The 18,919-nt window shown below is 40.9% G+C and overlaps 1 protein-coding gene across 8 annotated transcripts in view; it reads left to right on the top strand.

The window, feature by feature from the left end:
• The window catches only part of LOC139763188 (uncharacterized), a 218,042-nt gene that overhangs the window by 159,061 nt on the left and 40,062 nt on the right, over positions 1-18,919 (top strand). For all 8 annotated transcript variants that reach the window (XM_071688924.1, XM_071688928.1, XM_071688927.1 and 5 more), the window contains one exon: positions 5,504-5,694. In XM_071688924.1, coding sequence (XP_071545025.1) covers positions 5,504-5,694 — 191 coding nt within the window. The remainder of the gene's footprint in view (positions 1-5,503; positions 5,695-18,919) is intronic.

The raw sequence follows: 18,919 nt of genomic DNA, 5'->3' as shown, positions 1-18,919 counted from the left end.
ATATATATATATATATATATATATATATATATATATATATATATATATATATATATATATATATATATATTTTTTTTTTTTTTATACTTTGTCGCTGTCTCCCGCGTTTGCGAGGTAGCGCAAGGAAACAGACGAAAGAAATGGCCCCCCCCCCCCCCCATACACATGTACATACACACGTCCACACACGCAAATATACATACCTACACAGCTTTCCATGGTTTACCCCAGACGCTTCACATGCCTTGATTCAATCCACTGACAGCACGTCAACCCCTGTATACCACATCGCTCCAATTCACTCTATTCCTTGCCCGCCTTTCACCCTCCTGCATGTTCAGGCCCCGATCACACAAAATCTTTTTCACTCCATCTTTCCACCTCCAATTTGGTCTCCCTCTTCTCCTCGTTCCCTCCACCTCCGACACATATATCCTCTTGGTCAATCTTTCCTCACTCATTCTCTCCATGTGCCCAAACCATTTCAAAACACCCTCTTCTGCTCTCTCAACCACGCTCTTTTTATTTCCACACATCTCTCTTACCCTTACGTTACTTACTCGATCAAACCACCTCACACCACACATTGTCCTCAAACATCTCATTTCCAGCACATCCATCCTCCTGCGCACAACTCTATCCATAGCCCACGCCTCGCAACCATACAACATTGTTATATATATATATATATATACACATCCTTGTATTTTTAACTTTCTAAAATGGGAAACAAGAAGGAGTCACACGGGGAGTGCTCATCCTCCTCGAAGGCTCAGACTGGGGTGTCTAAATGTGTGTGGATGTAACCAAGATGTGAAAAAAGGAGAGATAGGTAGTATGTTTGAGGAAAGGAACCTGGATGTTTTGGCTCTGAGTGAAACGAAGCTCAAGGGTAAAGGGGAAGAGTGGTTTGGGAATGTCTTGGGAGTAAAGTCAGGGGTTAGTGAGAGAACAAGAGCAAGGGAAGGAGTAGCAGTACTCCTGAAACAGGAGTTGTGGGAGTATGTGATAGAATGTGAGAAAGTAAATTCTCGATTAATATGGGTAAAACTGAAAGTTGATGGAGAGAGATGGGTGATTATTGGTGCATATGCACCTGGGCATGAGAAGAAAGATCATGAGAGGCAAGTGTTTTGGGAGCAGCTGAATGAGTGTGTTAGTGGTTTTGATGCACAAGACTGGGTTATGGTGATGGGTGATTTGAAAGCAAAGGTGAGTAATGTGGCAGTTGAGGGAATAATTGGTATACATGGGGTGTTCAGTGTTGTAAATGGAAATGAAGAGCTTGTAGATTTATGTGCTGAAAAAGGACTGGTGATTGGGAATACCTGGTTTAAAAAGCGAGATATACATAAGTATACATATGTAAGTAGGAGAGATAGCCAGAGAACGTTATTGGATTACGTGTTAATTGACAGGCGCACGAACGAGAGACTTTTGGATGTTAATGTGCTGAGAGGTGCAACTGAAGGGATGTCTGATCATTATCTTGTGGAGGCTAAGGTGAAGATTTGTATGGGTTTTCAGAAAAGAAGAGTGAATGTTGGGGTGAAGAGGGTGGTGAGAGTAAGTGAGCTTGGGAAGGAGACTTGTGTGAGGAAGTACCAGGAGAGACTGAGTACAGAATGGAAAAAGGTGAGAACAATGGAAGTAAGGGGAGTGGGGGAGGAATGGGATGTATTTAGGGAATCAGTGATGGATTGCACAAAAGATGCTTGTGGCATGAGAAGAGTGGGAGGTGGGTTGATTAGAAAGGGTAGTGAGTGGTGGGATGAAGAAGTAAGATTATTAGTGAAAGAGAAGAGAGAGCCATTTGGACGATTTTTGCAGGGAAAAAATGCAATTGAATGGGAGAGGTATGAAAGAAAGAGACAGGAGGTCAAGAGAAAGGTGCAAGAGGTGAAAAAGAGGGCAAATGAGAGTTGGGGTGAGAGAGTATCATTAAATTTTAGGGAGAATAAGAAGATGTTCTGGAAGGAGGTAAATAAAGTGCGTAAGACAAGGGAGCAAATGGGAACTTCAGTGAAGGGCGCAAATGGGGAGGTGATAACAAGTAGTGGTGATGTGAGAAGGAGATGGGGTGAGTATTTTGAAGGTTTGTTGAATGTGTTTGATGATCGAGTGGCAGATATAGGGTGTTTTGGTCGAGATGGTGTGCAAAGTGAGAGGGTTAGGGAAAATGATTTGGTAAAAAGAGAAGAGGTAGTAAAAGCTTTGCGGAAGATGAAAGCCGGCAAGGCAGCAGGTTTGGATGGTATTGCAGTGGAATTTATTAAAAAAGGGGGTGACTGTATTGTTGACGGGTTGGTAAGGTTATTTAATGAATGTATGACTCATGGTGAGGTGCCTGAGGATTGGCGGAATGCGTGCATAGTGCCATTGTACAAAGGCAAAGGGGATAAGAGTGAGTGCTCAAATTACAGAGGTATAAGTTTGTTGAGTATTTCTGGTAAATTATATGGGAGGGTATTGATTGAGAGGGTGAAGGCATGTACAGAGCATCAGATTGGGGAAGGGCAGTGTGGTTTCAGAAGTGTTAGAGGATGTGCGGATCAGGTGTTTGCTTTGAAAAATGTATGTGAGAAATACTTAGAAAAGCAAATGGATTTGTATGTAGCATTTCTGGATCTGGAGAAGGCATATGATAGAGTTGATAGAGATGCTCTGTGGAAGGTATTAAGAATATATGGTGTGGGAGGCAAGTTGTTAGAAGCAGTGAAACGTTTTTATCGAGGATGTAAGGCATGTGTACCTGTAGAAAGAGAGGAAAGTGATTGGTTCTCAGTGAATGTAGGTTTGTGGCAGGGGTGTGTGATGTCTCCATGGTTGTTTAATTTGTTTATGGATGGGGTTGTTAGGGAGGTGAATGCAAGAGTTTTGGAAAGAGGGGCAAGTATGAAGTCTGTTGTGGATGAGAGAGCTTGGGAAGTGAGTCAGTTGTTGTTCGCTGATGATACAGCACTGGTGGCTGATTCATGTGAGAAACTGCAGAAGCTGGTGACTGAGTTTGGTAGTGTGTGAAAGAAGAAAGTTAAGAGTAAATGTGAATAAGAGCAAGGTTATTAGGTACAGTAGGGTTGAGGGTCAAGTCAATTGGGAGGTAAGTTTGATGGAGAAAAACTGGAGGAAGTAAAGTGTTTTAAATATCTGGGAGTGGATCTGGCAGCGGATGGAACCATGGAAGTGGAAGTGAATCGTAGGGTGGGGGAGGGGGCGAAAATTCTGGGAGCCTTGAAGAATGTTTGGAAGTTGAGAACATTATCTCGGAAAGCAAAAATGGGTATGTTTGAAGGAATAGTGGTTCCAACAATGTTGTATGGTTGCAAGGTGTGGGCTATGGATAGAGTTGTGCTCAGGAGGGTGGATATGCTGGAAATGAGATGTTTGAGGACGGTGTGTGGTGTGAGGTGGTTTGATCTTGTAAGTAATGTAAGGGTAAGAGAGATGTGTGGAAATAAAAAGAGCGTGGTTGAGAGTGCAGAAGAGGATGTTTTGAAATGGTTTGGGCACATGGAGAGAATGAGTGAGGAAAGATTGACCAAGAGGATATATGTGTCGGAGGTGGAGGGAACGAGGAGAAGTGGGAGACCAAATTGGAGGTGGAAAGATGGAGTGAATAAGATTTTGTGTGATCGGGGCCTGAACATGCAGGAGGGTGAAAGGCGGGCAAGGAATAGAGTGAATTGGATCGATGTGGTATACCGGGGTTGACGTGCTGTCAGTGGATTGAATCAGGGCATGTGAAGCGTCTGGGGTAAACCATGGAAAGTTGTGTGGGGCCTGGATGTAGAAAGGGAGCTGTGGTTTCGGTATTATTGCGTGGCAGCTAGAGACTGAGTGTGAACGAATGGGGCCTTTGTTGTCTTTTCCTAGTGCTACCTCGCACACATGAGGGGGGAGGGGGATGGTATTCCATGTGTGGCGAGGTGGCGATGGGAGTGAATGAGGGCAGACAGTGTGAATTGTGTGCATGGGTATATAGGTATGTGTCTGTGTATGTATATATATGTGTACATTGAGATGTATAGGTATGTATATTTGCGTGTGTGGACGTGTGTGTGTGTGTATACATTGTGTATGGGGGTGGGTTGGGCCATTTCTTTCGTCTGTTTCCTTGCGCTACCTCACAAACGCGGGAGACAGCGACAAAGCAAAATAAATAAATAAATATATATATATTTTCTTTCTTTTTCAAACTATTTGCCATTTCCCACATTAGCGAGGTAGCGTTAAGAACAGAGGACTGGGCCTTTGAGGGAATACCCTCATCTGGCCCAATTCTCTGTTCCTTCTTTTGGAAAATTAAAAAAAAACGAGAGGGGAGGATTTCCAGCCCCCCGCTCCCTCCCCTTTTAGTCGCCTTCTACGACACGCAGGGAATACGTGGGAAGTATTCTTTCTCCCCTATCCCCAGGGAATATATATATATATATATATATGTCCATGTTGAAATGTATAGGTATGTATATGTGCGTGTGTGGGCGTGTATGTATATACATTTGTATGTGGGTGGGTTGGGCCATTCTTTCGTCTGTTTCCTCGCGCTAATTCACTAACATGGGAGACAGTGACAAAGTATAATGAATATAGATATTATTAATTAATGTACTGTGTTATTTGTAAATCTTTTTACATTTACTTCTTTCCTGCCTAAACCCTAGAAATGTGGTTCATCTTCCTTGACTCTGTTAAACATGCTTGTGTTTCACTGCCACACATTAGTCTTGCTGTACTTGTGGTTCATTGTTTCAGTTGTGGAGAATGTTGGTTTTCACAATTTTCTTGAATAACTCACCTTTCATTTCATTTATACCTCCATTGGTATTCAGAAACTTTAGTCTAGAACATGGTCAGCATACATGTATTTTCATTCACATTGTGTTTTTATATGCCAGGCAAATTCCTATAGCATTATCTTAACCAATGACTTTTTACTGTATTATTTTGAAACCCCTCCTAATTATAACGTCATTTTAAAGGAGTTTTTTTTTGGTATATCCCAGGCTGCACCATTACAAACATAGACAGTCATAGAATTGTATCTGTCTGTGATTTATCTGTAGATTTGAATTGAACTTTCAATCTCTACTCATACTTTTAATGCATGTTTTGTGTGCTGTGTTTTATATAGACCATCACATGCCTTTTAGTGGAGACTGTTAACCATATAAGAAGCACATGCTGAAAAATCTTACATTGCATCATGTAATTGAACGAGCCATCCATCATGGAAATTGATTTAGATTAAGGTTTATGTATATGTGTATGTAAGTGCACCATGACTTACGATAGTTCAACTTGCGACTTTTCAACTTTACAATGTTGTGATATTCAACACTTTATTATAGAATAGGCTTTGTGTTTGATGATTTTCTATTTATGATATTCATCTTACAATGGGTTTATTCGAATGTAACCCTATCATAAAGTCAAGGAGCATCTGTATACATAGAGAAAAACTTATTTAGCTAAATTGTCATTGTCTCATTTGTCTTTGCAACAGACTCGAGTATATGTGTTATTGAGGTTGGTGATCTGGTTGACAAGGCAAGGGTGTTGGTGCTGCAAGATGGATTGCTTTATGCAGGACATGTAGTCTCCATCAGACCTCCTGACGTATATGGAGTTGTCATAGACGGGGAACGAGGTTCACGACCACACATTTACTGTCGAGAAGAGCTGCTGGAACAGTCGGTAAGTATAGCCATGTGTAGTTTGTGTCATTAAGATAATGGTTGGCCATTCCTGACTGTGTATATATTCTTTAAGGAAAACGTATTTATTTACATAGATGTTTGTAAATCATTTATGGCCACCTTTTCTCCTTGGATGGTTCTTTTCTTCTAACATTTAAACAGTATTAATTTTCACATTGCCAAAATTTGATGGGCTCCATAGTGAGATGAATTGACTGCTGCTTCCTTGCTAGTACTCTCTGTTCACACACTTCACACATAAAGATTTGTAAATTCTTCTTGCTTGGGGTAATTTGAAGATTTTGCATGGCTCTATCTGTTTGAAGATGGAAATAGCACATAGAAGGAATGATAGGTTATTTGTTTGGAGATCAGTCATCCAGTACTCATGATACCAATTTTATTTAGCTTTAGGAGTTTCACTGCATTAGAGTTCCATGTACTTTGCCCCTCCCATTTTTTTTTTTAAATGCGTTGCTCATTACTTTTCAGAATACCAATGCATCACTGTACGCCACCATTCATATACACATATACACAAATGCCTATACATGCACATATACATATACATTTCTACATATACATATCTACTCATGGATATACATATACATATATACACATGTACATTTTCATACTTCCTTGCCTTCATCCATTCCTGGTGCTGCCCCACCCCACAGGAAACAGCATCGCTGCCCCTCACTTCCCCAAGGTAGCGCCTGGAAAACAGACAAAAAAGGCCACATTCGTTCACACTCATTACACATGCTGTCATGTGTAATGCACTGAAACCACAGGTCCCTATCCACATCCAGGCCCCACAAACCTTTCCATGGTTTACCCCAGACATTTCACATACCCTGGTTGAGTCCATTGACTGCACATCAACTCTATTATACCACATTGTTCCTATTCACGCTATTCCTTGCACACCTCTCACTCTCCTAATTGCTCAAAATGATTTTCCTTTCGTCCTTCCACCTCCGATTTGCTCTCCTGCTTCTTGTTCCTTCACCTCTGACACACAAATCCTCTTTGTCAATCTTTCCTAATTCATTCTCTCCATATGTCCATACCATTTCAACACACCCTCTTCTGCTCTCTCAGCCACACTTTTTATTTCCACACATGCCTTTTACCTTTTCATTACTTACTCGATCAAACCACCTCACACCACATATTGTTCTGAAACATATAATTTCCAACACATCCGTCCTCCTCCGTACAATCCTATCTATAGCCCGTGCCTCACAACCATATAACATTGTTGGAACTACTGTGCCTTCAAACATACCCATTTTTGCTCTCTGAGATACTGTTTTCTCCTTCCACACATTCTTCATTGCTCCCAGACTTTTACCCCCTCCCCCCTCTGTGACTCACTTCTGCTAACATGGTGATGTGAGAAGGAGATGGCGTGAGTATTTTAAAGGTTTGTTGAATGTGTTAGATGATAGAGTGGCAGATATAAGGTGTCTTGGTCAAGGTGGTGTGCGAAGTGAAAGGGTTAGGGAGAATGATTTGGTAAACAGAGAAGAGGTAGTGAAAGCTTTGCAGAAGATGAAAGCTGGCAAGGCAGCAGGTTTGGAAGGTATTACAGTGGAATTTATTAAAAAATGAGATGAACGTGTGGTTGGCTGGTTGGTAAGGATATTTAATGTATGTATGGCTCATGGTGAAGTGCCTGAGGATTGGCAGAATGCATGCATAGTGCCATTGTACAAAGGCAAAGGGGATAAAAGTGAGTGCTCAAATTACAGAGATATAAGTTTGTTGAGTATTCCTGGGAAATTATATGGAAGGGTTTTGATTGAGAGGGTGAAGGCATGTACAGAGCATCAGATTGGGGAAGAGCAGTGTGGTTTCAGAAGTGGTAGAGGATGTGTGGATCAGGTGTTTGCTTTGAAGAATGTATGTGAGAAATACTTAGAAAAACAAATGGATTTGTATGTAGCATTTATGGATCAAATGGATTTGTATGTAGCATTTATGGATCTGGAGAAGTCATATGATAGAATTGATAGAGATGCTCTGTGGAAGGTATTAAGAGTATATGGTGTAGGAGGCAAGTTGCAAGAAGCAGTGAAAAGTTTTATCGAAGATGTAAGGCATGTGTACGAGTAGGAAGAGAGGAAAGTGATTGGTTCTCAGTGAATGTCGGTTTGCAGCAGGTGAATGCAAGAGTTTTGGAGAAAGGGGCAAGTATGCAGTGTGTTATGGATGAGAGGGCTTGGGAAGTGAGTCAGCTGTTGTTTGTTGTTGATACAGCGCTGGTGGCTGATTCGGGTGAGAAACTGCAGAAGTTGGTGACTGAGTTTGGTAAAGTGTGTGAAAGAAGAAAGCTGTGAGTAAATGTGAATAAGAGCAAGGTTATTAGATAGTACAGTAGGGTTGAGGGACAAGTCAGTTAGGAGGTAAGTTTGAATGGAGAAAAACTGGAGGAAGTGAAGGGTTTTAGATATGGGAGTGGATTTGGCAGTGGATGGAACCATGGAAGCAGAGGTGAGTCACAGGGTGAGGGAGGGGGTGAAAGTGAGTCACAAGGTGGGGGAGGGGGCGAAAGTTCTGGGAGCGTTGAAGAATGTGTGGAAGGTGAGAACATTATGTCAGAAAGCAAAAATGGGTATGGTAGAAGGAATAGTGGTTTCAACAATGTTATATGGCTGTGAGGCGTGGGCTATAGATATGGTTGTGCAAAGGAGGGTGGATGTGTTGGAGATGAGATGGTTGAGGACAATATGTGTAAGGTGGTTTGATCGAGTAAGTAATGAAAGGTAAGAGAGATGTGTTGTAATAAAAAGAGTGTGGTTGAGAGAGTGGAAGAGGGTGTGTTGAAATGGTTTGGTCACATGGAGAGAATAAGTGAGGAAAGATTGACAAAGAGGATATATGTGTCAGAGGTGGAGGGAATGATAAGTGGGAGACCAAATTGGAGGTGGAAGGATGGAGTGAGCGATCGGGGCCTGAACATGCAAAAGGGTGAAAGGTGTGCAAGGAATAGAGTGAATTGGAACGATGTGGTATACTGGGGTCGATGTGCTATCAATGGATTGAACCAGGGCATGTGAAGTGTCTGGGGTAAACCATGGAATGTTTTGTGGGGCCTGGATGTGGAAAGTGAGCTGTGGATTCGGTGCATTATACATGACAGCTAGAGACTGAGTGTGAACGAATGGGGCCTTTGGTGTCTTTTCCTAGCGCTACCTCACCAATTAGGGGGAGGGGGTTGTATTCATGTGTGGCAGGGTGGCAATGGAATGAATAAAGGCAGCAAGTATGAATTATGTACATGTGTACATATATGTATATGTCTGTGTATGTATATATGGGGGCAGACAGTGTGAATTGTGTGCATGGGTATATATGTATGTGTCTGTGTATGTATATATATGTGTACATTGAGATGTATAGGTATGTATATTTGCGTGTGTGGACGTGTGTGTGTGTGTATACATTGTGTATGGGGGTGGGTTGGGCCATTCTTTCGTCTGTTTCCTTGTGCTACCTCGCTAATGCAGGAGACAGCAACAAAGCAAAATAAATAAATAAATATATATATAATATATATATATATATTATATATATATATATATATATTATATATATATATATATTATATATATATATATATATATAATATATATATATATATTTTTTTTTTTTTTATACTTGTCGCTGTCTCCCGCGTTGCGAGGTAGCGCAAGGAAACAGACGAAAGAAATGGCCCCCCCCCCCCCCATACCATGTACATAACACGGTCCACACCGCAAATATACATACCTACACAGCTTTCCATGGTTTACCCCAGACGCTTCACATGCCTTGATTCAATCCACTGACAGCACGTCAACCCCTGTAACCACATCGCTCCAATTCACTCTTTTCCTTGCCCTCTTTCACCCTCCTTGCATGTTCAGGCCCCGATCACACAAAATCTTTTTCACTCCATCTTTCACCTCCAATTTGGTCTCCCTCTTCTCTCGTTCACATCCACCTCCGGACACATTTATCCTCTTGGTCTCTAATCCTTTCTCCACTCATTCTTCCATGTGCCAAACCATTTCAAAACACCCTCTTCTGCTCTCTCACCACGCTCTTTTTATTTCCACACATCTCTCTTACCCTTACGTTACTTACTCATCAAACCACCTCACACCACACATTGTCCTCAAACATCTCATTTCCAGCACATCCATCCTCCTGCGCACAACTCTATCCATAGCCCACGCATCGAAACCATACAACATTGTTATATATATATATATATATACACATCCTTGTATTTTTAACTTTCTAAAATGGGAAACAAGAAGGAGTCACACGGGGAGTGCTCATCCTCCTCGAAGGCTCAGACTGGGGTGTCTAAATGTGTGTGGATGTAACCAAGATGTGAAAAAAGGAGAGATAGGTAGTATGTTTGAGGAAAGGAACCTGGATGTTTTGGCTCTGAGTGAAACGAAGCTCAAGGGTAAAGGGGAAGAGTGGTTTGGGAATGTCTTAGGGCGTAAAGTCATGGGTTAGTGAGAGGACAAGAGCAAGGGAAGGAGTAGCAGTACTCCTGAAACAGGAGTTGTGGGAGTATGTGATAGAATGTGAGAAAGTAAATTCTCGATTAATATGGGTAAAACTGAAAGTTGATGGAGAGAGATGGGTGATTATTGGTGCATATGCACCTGGGCATGAGAAGAAAGATCATGAGAGGCAAGTGTTTTGGGAGCAGCTGAATGAGTGTGTTAGTGGTTTTGATGCACAAGACTGGGTTATGGTGATGGGTGATTGAAAGCAAAGGTGAGTAATGTGGCAGGTGCAGTTGAGGGAATAATTGGTATACATGGGGTGTTCAGTGTTGTAAATGGAAATGAAGAGCTTGTAGATTTATGTGCTGAAAAAGGACTGGTGATTGGGAATACCTGGTTTAAAAAGCGAGATATACATAAGTATACATATGTAAGTAAGAGAGATGGCCAGAGAGTGTTATTGGATTACGTGTTAATTGACAGGCGCACGAACGAGAGACTTTTGGATGTTAATGTGCTGAGAGGTGCAACTGAAGGGATGTCTGATCATTATCTTGTGGAGGCGAAGGTGAAGATTTGTATGGGTTTTCAGAAAAGAAGAGTGAATGTTGGGGTGAAGAGGGTGGTGAGAGTAAGTGAGTTTGGGGAGGAGACTTGTGTGAGGAAGTACCAGGAGAGTCTGGTACAGAATGGAAAAGGTGAGAAATGGATGTAAGGGGAGTGGGGGAGGAATGGGATGTATTTAGGGAATCAGTGATGGATTGCACAAAGTGCTTGTGGCATGAGAAGAGTGGGAGGTGGGTTGATTAGAAAGGGTAGTGAGTGGTGGGATGAAGAAGTAAGATTATTAGTGAAAGAGAAGAGAGAGCCATTTGGACGATTTTTGCAGGGAAAAAATGCAATTGAATGGGAGAGGTATGAAAGAAAGAGACAGGAGGTCAAGAGAAAGGTGCAAGAGGTGAAAAAGAGGGCAAATGAGAGTTGGGGTGAGAGAGTATCATTAAATTTTAGGAGAATAAGAAGATGTTCTGGAAGGATGAGTAAATAAAGTGCGTAAGACAAGGGAAGCAAACTGGGAACTTCAAGTGAAGGGCGCAAATGGGGAGGTGATAACAAGTAGTGGTGATGTGAGAAGGAGATGGGGTGAGTATTTTGAGGTTTGTTGAATGTGTTTGATGATCGAGTGGCAGATATAGGTGTCTTGGTCAAGGTGGTGTGCGAAGTGAAAGGGTTAGGGAGAATGATTTGGTAAACAGAGAAGAGGTAGTGAAAGCTTTGCAGAAGATGAAAGCTGGCAAGGCAGCAGGTTTGGATGGTATTGCAGTGGAATTTATTAAAAAAGGGGGTGACTGTGTTGTTGACTGGTTGGTGAGGATATTCAATGTATGTATGGCTCATGGTGAAGTGCCTGAGGATTGGCAGAATGCATGCATAGTGCCATTGTACAAAGGCAAAGGGGATAAGAGTGAGTGCTCAAATTACAGAGGTATAAGTTTGTTGAGTATTTCTGGTAATTATATGGGAGGGTATTGATTGAGAGGGTGAAGGCATGTACAGAGCATCAGATTGGGGAAGAGCAGTGTGGTTTCAGAAGTGGTAGAGGATGTGTGGATCAGGTGTTTGCTTTGAAGAATGTATGTGAGAAATACTTAGAAAAGCAAATGGATTTGTATGTAGCATTTATGGATCTGGAGAAGGCATATGATAGAGTTGATAGAGATGCTCTGTGGAAGGTATTAAGAATATATGGTGTGGGAGGCAAGTTGTTAGAAGCAGTGAAACGTTTTTATCGAGGATGTAAGGCATGTGTACGAGTAGGAAGAGAGGAAAGTGATTGGTTCTCAGTGAATGTAGGTTTGTGGCAGGGGTGTGTGATGTCTCCATGGTTGTTTAATTTGTTTATGGATGGGGTTGTTAGGGAGGTGAATGCAAGAGTTTTGGAAAGAGGGGCAAGTATGCAGTCTGTTGGGGATGAGAGAGCTTGGGAAGTGAGTCAGTTGTTGTTCGCTGATGATACAGCACTGGTGGCTGATTCATGTGAGAAACTGCAGAAGCTGGTGACTGAGTTTGGTAGTGTGTGAAAGAAGAAAGTTAAGAGTAAATGTGAATAAGAGCAAGGTTATTAGGTACAGTAGGTTGAGGGTCAAGTCAATTGGGAGGTAAGTTTGATGGAGAAAAACTGGAGGAAGTAAAGTGTTTTAAATATCTGGGAGTGGATCTGGCAGCGGATGGAACCATGGAAGTGGAAGTGAATCGTAGGGTGGGGGAGGGGGCGAAAATTCTGGGAGCCTTGAAGAATGTTTGGAAGTTGAGAACATTATCTCGGAAAGCAAAAATGGGTATGTTTGAAGGAATAGTGGTTTCCAACAATGTTGTATGGTTGCGAGGTGTGGGCTATGGATAGAGTTGTGTTATTTTTTTTTTTTTTTTTTTTTTTTTTTTTTTTTTTTTATTTTTTTTTTTTTTTTTTTTTTTTTTTTTTTTTTTTTAGTTTTTTTTTTTTTTTTTTTTTTAAAATTTTTTTTTGGGAAAATTAGAAGATTTTGCATGGCTCTATCTTTTTTTGAAAGGAAAAAAGCACATAAAGGAAAAGGGTTATTTTTTTGGAGATCAGTCATCCAGACTCATGATCCAATTTTTTTTTAGCTTAGGAGTTTCACTGCATTAGATTCCATGTACTTTGCCCCCCCCTTTTTTTTTTTTTTAAATGCGTTGCTCATTATTTTTCAGAATCCCAATGCATCACTGTACCCCCATTCAATCACATAACACAAAGCCTATACAGCACATAACATATCATTTCTACATATACAATCTACCATGGATATACATATACAATATACACATGTACATTTTCATACTTCCTTGCCTTCATCCATTCCTGGTGCTGCCCCACCCCACAGGAAACAGCATCGCTGCCCCTCACTTCCCCAAGGTAGCGCCTGGAAAACAGACAAAAAAGGCCACATTCGTTCACACTCATTACACATGCTGTCATGTGTAATGCACTGAAACCACAGGTCCCTATCCACATCCAGGCCCCACAAACCTTTCCATGGTTTACCCCAGACATTTCACATACCCTGGTTGAGTCCATTGACTGCACATCAACTCTATTATACCACATTGTTCCTATTCACGCTATTCCTTGCACACCTCTCACTCTCCTAATTGCTCAAAATGATTTTCCTTTCGTCCTTCCACCTCCGATTTGCTCTCCTGCTTCTTGTTCCTTCACCTCTGACACACAAATCCTCTTTGTCAATCTTTCCTAATTCATTCTCTCCATATGTCCATACCATTTCAACACACCCTCTTCTGCTCTCTCAGCCACACTTTTTATTTCCACACATGCCTTTTACCTTTTCATTACTTACTCGATCAAACCACCTCACACCACATATTGTTCTGAAACATATAATTTCCAACACATCCGTCCTCCTCCGTACAATCCTATCTATAGCCCGTGCCTCACAACCATATAACATTGTTGGAACTACTGTGCCTTCAAACATACCCATTTTTGCTCTCTGAGATACTGTTTTCTCCTTCCACACATTCTTCATTGCTCCCAGACTTTTACCCCCTCCCCCCTCTGTGACTCACTTCTGCTAACATGGTGATGTGAGAAGGAGATGGCGTGAGTATTTTAAAGGTTTGTTGAATGTGTTAGATGATAGAGTGGCAGATATAAGGTGTCTTGGTCAAGGTGGTGTGCGAAGTGAAAGGGTTAGGGAGAATGATTTGGTAAACAGAGAAGAGGTAGTGAAAGCTTTGCAGAAGATGAAAGCTGGCAAGGCAGCAGGTTTGGAAGGTATTACAGTGGAATTTATTAAAAAATGAGATGAACGTGTGGTTGGCTGGTTGGTAAGGATATTTAATGTATGTATGGCTCATGGTGAAGTGCCTGAGGATTGGCAGAATGCATGCATAGTGCCATTGTACAAAGGCAAAGGGGATAAAAGTGAGTGCTCAAATTACAGAGATATAAGTTTGTTGAGTATTCCTGGGAAATTATATGGAAGGGTTTTGATTGAGAGGGTGAAGGCATGTACAGAGCATCAGATTGGGGAAGAGCAGTGTGGTTTCAGAAGTGGTAGAGGATGTGTGGATCAGGTGTTTGCTTTGAAGAATGTATGTGAGAAATACTTAGAAAAACAAATGGATTTGTATGTAGCATTTATGGATCAAATGGATTTGTATGTAGCATTTATGGATCTGGAGAAGTCATATGATAGAATTGATAGAGATGCTCTGTGGAAGGTATTAAGAGTATATGGTGTAGGAGGCAAGTTGCAAGAAGCAGTGAAAAGTTTTATCGAAGATGTAAGGCATGTGTACGAGTAGGAAGAGAGGAAAGTGATTGGTTCTCAGTGAATGTCGGTTTGCAGCAGGTGAATGCAAGAGTTTTGGAGAAAGGGGCAAGTATGCAGTGTGTTATGGATGAGAGGGCTTGGGAAGTGAGTCAGCTGTTGTTTGTTGTTGATACAGCGCTGGTGGCTGATTCGGGTGAGAAACTGCAGAAGTTGGTGACTGAGTTTGGTAAAGTGTGTGAAAGAAGAAAGCTGTGAGTAAATGTGAATAAGAGCAAGGTTATTAGATAGTACAGTAGGGTTGAGGGACAAGTCAGTTAGGAGGTAAGTTTGAATGGAGAAAAACTGGAGGAAGTGAAGGGTTTTAGATATGGGAGTGGATTTGGCAGTGGATGGAACCATGGAAGCAGAGGTGAGTCACAGGGTGAGGGAGGGGGTGAAAGTGAGTCACAAGGTGGGGGAGGGGGCGAAAGTTCTGGGAGCGTTGAAGAATGTGTGGAAGGTGAGAACATTATGTCAGAAAGCAAAAATGGGTATGGTAGAAGGAATAGTGGTTTCAACAATGTTATATGGCTGTGAGGCGTGGGCTATAGATATGGTTGTGCAAAGGAGGGTGGATGTGTTGGAGATGAGATGGTTGAGGACAATATGTGTAAGGTGGTTTGATCGAGTAAGTAATGAAAGGTAAGAGAGATGTGTTGTAATAAAAAGAGTGTGGTTGAGAGAGTGGAAGAGGGTGTGTTGAAATGGTTTGGTCACATGGAGAGAATAAGTGAGGAAAGATTGACAAAGAGGATATATGTGTCAGAGGTGGAGGGAATGATAAGTGGGAGACCAAATTGGAGGTGGAAGGATGGAGTGAGCGATCGGGGCCTGAACATGCAAAAGGGTGAAAGGTGTGCAAGGAATAGAGTGAATTGGAACGATGTGGTATACTGGGGTCGATGTGCTATCAATGGATTGAACCAGGGCATGTGAAGTGTCTGGGGTAAACCATGGAATGTTTTGTGGGGCCTGGATGTGGAAAGTGAGCTGTGGATTCGGTGCATTATACATGACAGCTAGAGACTGAATGTGAATGAATGTGGCCTTTGTTGTCTTTTCCTAGCGCTACCTCGCGCTCGTGCAGGGGGAGGGGGTTGTCATTTCATGTGTGGCGGGGTGGTGACAGGAATGAATAAAGGCAGCAAGTATGAACTAGGTATATGTCTGTATATGTATGGTGTGGTAGGCAAGTTGTTAGAAGCAGTGAAAAGTTTTTATCGAGGATGTAAGGCATGTGTACGTGTAGGAAGAAAGGAAAGTGATTGGTTCCCTGTGAATGTAGGTTTGCGGCAGGGGTGTGTGATGTCTCCATGGTTGTTTAATTTGTTTATGGATGGGGTTGTTAGGGAGGTAAATGCAAGAGTTTTGGAAAGAGGGGCAAGTATGCAGTCTGTTGGGGATGAGAGAGCTTGGGAAGTGAGTCAGTTGTTGTTCGCTGATGATACAGCGCTGGTGGCTGATTCATGTAAGAAACTGCAGAAGCTGGTGACTGAGTTTGGTAAAGTGTGTGAAAGAAGAAAGTTAAGAGTAAATGTGAATAAGAGCAAGGTTATTAGGTACAGTAGGGTTGAGGGTCAAGTCAATTGGGAGGTAAGTTTGAATGGAGAAAAACTGGAGGAAGTAAAGTGTTTTAGATATCTGGGAGTGGATCTGGCAGCGGATGGAACCATGGAAGCGGAAGTGAATCATAGGGTGGGGAGGGGGCGAAAATTCTGGGAGCATTGAAGAATGTTTGGAAGTCGAGAACATTATCTCGGAAAGCAAAAATGGGTATGTTTAAAGGGATAGTGGTGCCAACAATGTTGTATGGTTGCGAGGCGTGGGCTATGGATAGAGTTGTGCGCAGGAGGGTGGATGTGCTGGAAATGAGATGTTTGAGGACAAGATGTGGTGTGAGGTGGTTTGATCGAGTAAGTAATGTAAGGGTAAGAGAGATGTGTGGAAATTAAAAGAGTGTGGTTGAGAGAGCAGAAGAGGGTGTTTTGAAAAGGTTTGGTCACATGGAGAGAATGAGTGAGGAAAGATTGACCAAGAGGATATATGTGTCAGAGGTGGAGGGAACGAGGAGAAGTGGGAGACCAAATTTTAGGTTTAAGGATGGAGTGAAAAAGATTTTGAGTGATCGGGGCCTGAACATGCAGGAGGGTGAAAGGCGTGCAAGGAATAGAGTGAATTGGAACGATGTGGTATACCGGGGTCAACGTGCTGTCAATGGATTGAACCAGGGCATGTGAAGCGTCTGGGGTAAACCATGGAAAGTTGTGTGGGGCCTGGATGTGGAAAGGGAGCTGTGGCTTCGGTGCATTATTACATGACAGCTAGAGACTGAGTGTGAACGAATGGGGCCTTTGGTGTCTTTTCCTAGCGCTACCTCACACACATTAGGGGGAGGGGGTTGTTATTCCATGTGTGGCAGGGTGGCGATGGGAACAAATAAAGGCAGACAGTATGAATTATGTACATGTGTATATATGTATATGTCTGTGTGTGTATATATATGTGTACATTGAGATGTATAGGTATGTATATATGCATGTGTGGACGTGTATGTATATGCATGTGTATGTGGGCGGGTTGGGCCATTCTTTCGTCTGTTTCCTTGTGCTACCTCGCTAATGCAGGAGACAGCAACAAAGCAAAATAAATAGATAAAAATAAATAAATAAATAAATAAATGTATATATATGTTGAAATGTATATATACGTTGAAATGTATAGGTATGTATATGTGTGTGTGTGTGGACGTGTATGTATATACATTTGTATGTGGGTGGGTTGGGCCATTCTTTTGTCTGTTTCCTTGCGCTACCTCGCTAACATGGGAGACAGTGACAAAGTATAATGAATAGATAAATATCCCCTCTCAGATATCTGAGATACTTCACTTCCTTCAATTTTTCCTCCAATCAAACTTACATCCCAGTTAACTTTTCCTTCAACCCTACTGAACCTAATAACCTTGCTTTTATACACATTTACTCTCAAATTTCTCCTTTCACACACTTTTCCAAACTCAGTCACCAACGTCTGAAAATCTGGGCAAAATGCAAGGCCTGCCTTGTATTGTTCCTTGATTTTATTTGAAATCATGGGATTTTCTTGAAAATTTCAGCATAGATGCTATTAAGAGTGGTGAATAACAATGTGGTCAAAACCTGAAAATTAGGCAAAATTAATCGAGTAATTACCATAATAAGATAATCCAACTGTTAATAACTTGGTTGATATTATATGATGCAGTTTTTCCTTGCAAATCTTGAATCACAAATCAAATAATGTCCAAAGACATATTTTCATTAAAATGTGAAGAAATTGAAAATCTGAGGAAAATACCCAGATATTCATTAAAAAATGAGGAGGTTGAAAATCTGAGCAGAATGCATGGCTTGCCTTGTATTTTTCTTGATTTTTTTGAAATCTTGAATTCTCTTGAAAATTTCAGAATAGACACTGTTAAGAGTAGGAAATAAGAATCTGTGGTCAAAACCTAAAAATTCATGTGATTAGCAGAGTAATTAGCATATGAATATTATTGCAATTAATCCAAGTGCTAATAACTTGATTAATTTTATGAAATGCATCTTTATTTTACTTCAAATACCTAATCACTATACAGAAGAACATCTTAAAAGATTTTTATTAATATCAGGAAGTTGAAAATGAAGGAAATCTATTTTTCTTGATTTTCTTTAATCATGGAATTTTTTTGAAGATTTCAGTATAGATGCTGTTAAGTGTGCTGAATAAGACTTTGTGGTCAAAACCTAAAAATTAGGCAAAATTAGTTGAGTAATTAGCACATTAGCATAATTAATCCAACCGTTAATAACTTGGTTAATATTATTTAATGCAGTTTTTCCCTGCAAATCTTGAATCACAAACCAAATAACCTCTAAAGACAGATTTTCATTAAAATCTAAAGAAATTGAAAATGAGCAAAATACGTAGAAATTCATTAAAATCTGAGTAGGTGGAGAATCTGGGCACAATGCAAGGCTTGCCGTGTATTTTTCTTGATTTTTTTGAAATCTTGAATTTTCTTGGAACTTTTCAGAATAGACACTGTTAAGAGTGATGAATAAGAATCTGTGTTCAAAACCTTAAAATTCGTATAATTAGCCAAGTAATTAGCACATGAATATTATTACAAATAATCGAATTGCTAGTAATTTGATTGATTTTATGAATTTTTTTTCACTTCAAATACTTAATCGCTTTACAGAATATCATCTTAGAGCAGATTTTTATAGAAATCATGAAGTTGAAAATGAAAGAAGTCCATTTTTCTTGATTTTCTTAAATCATGGATTTTCTTGAAAGTTTAGCATAGATGCTATTAATTGTGCTGAAT

Source organism: Panulirus ornatus, chromosome 46, assembly GCF_036320965.1.
Source record: "Panulirus ornatus isolate Po-2019 chromosome 46, ASM3632096v1, whole genome shotgun sequence".
NCBI classification, from domain to species: Eukaryota; Metazoa; Arthropoda; class Malacostraca; order Decapoda; family Palinuridae; genus Panulirus; species Panulirus ornatus.
The sequence above is the reverse complement of the archived record's forward strand: the minus strand, read 5'-3'. Positions and strand labels throughout refer to the sequence as shown.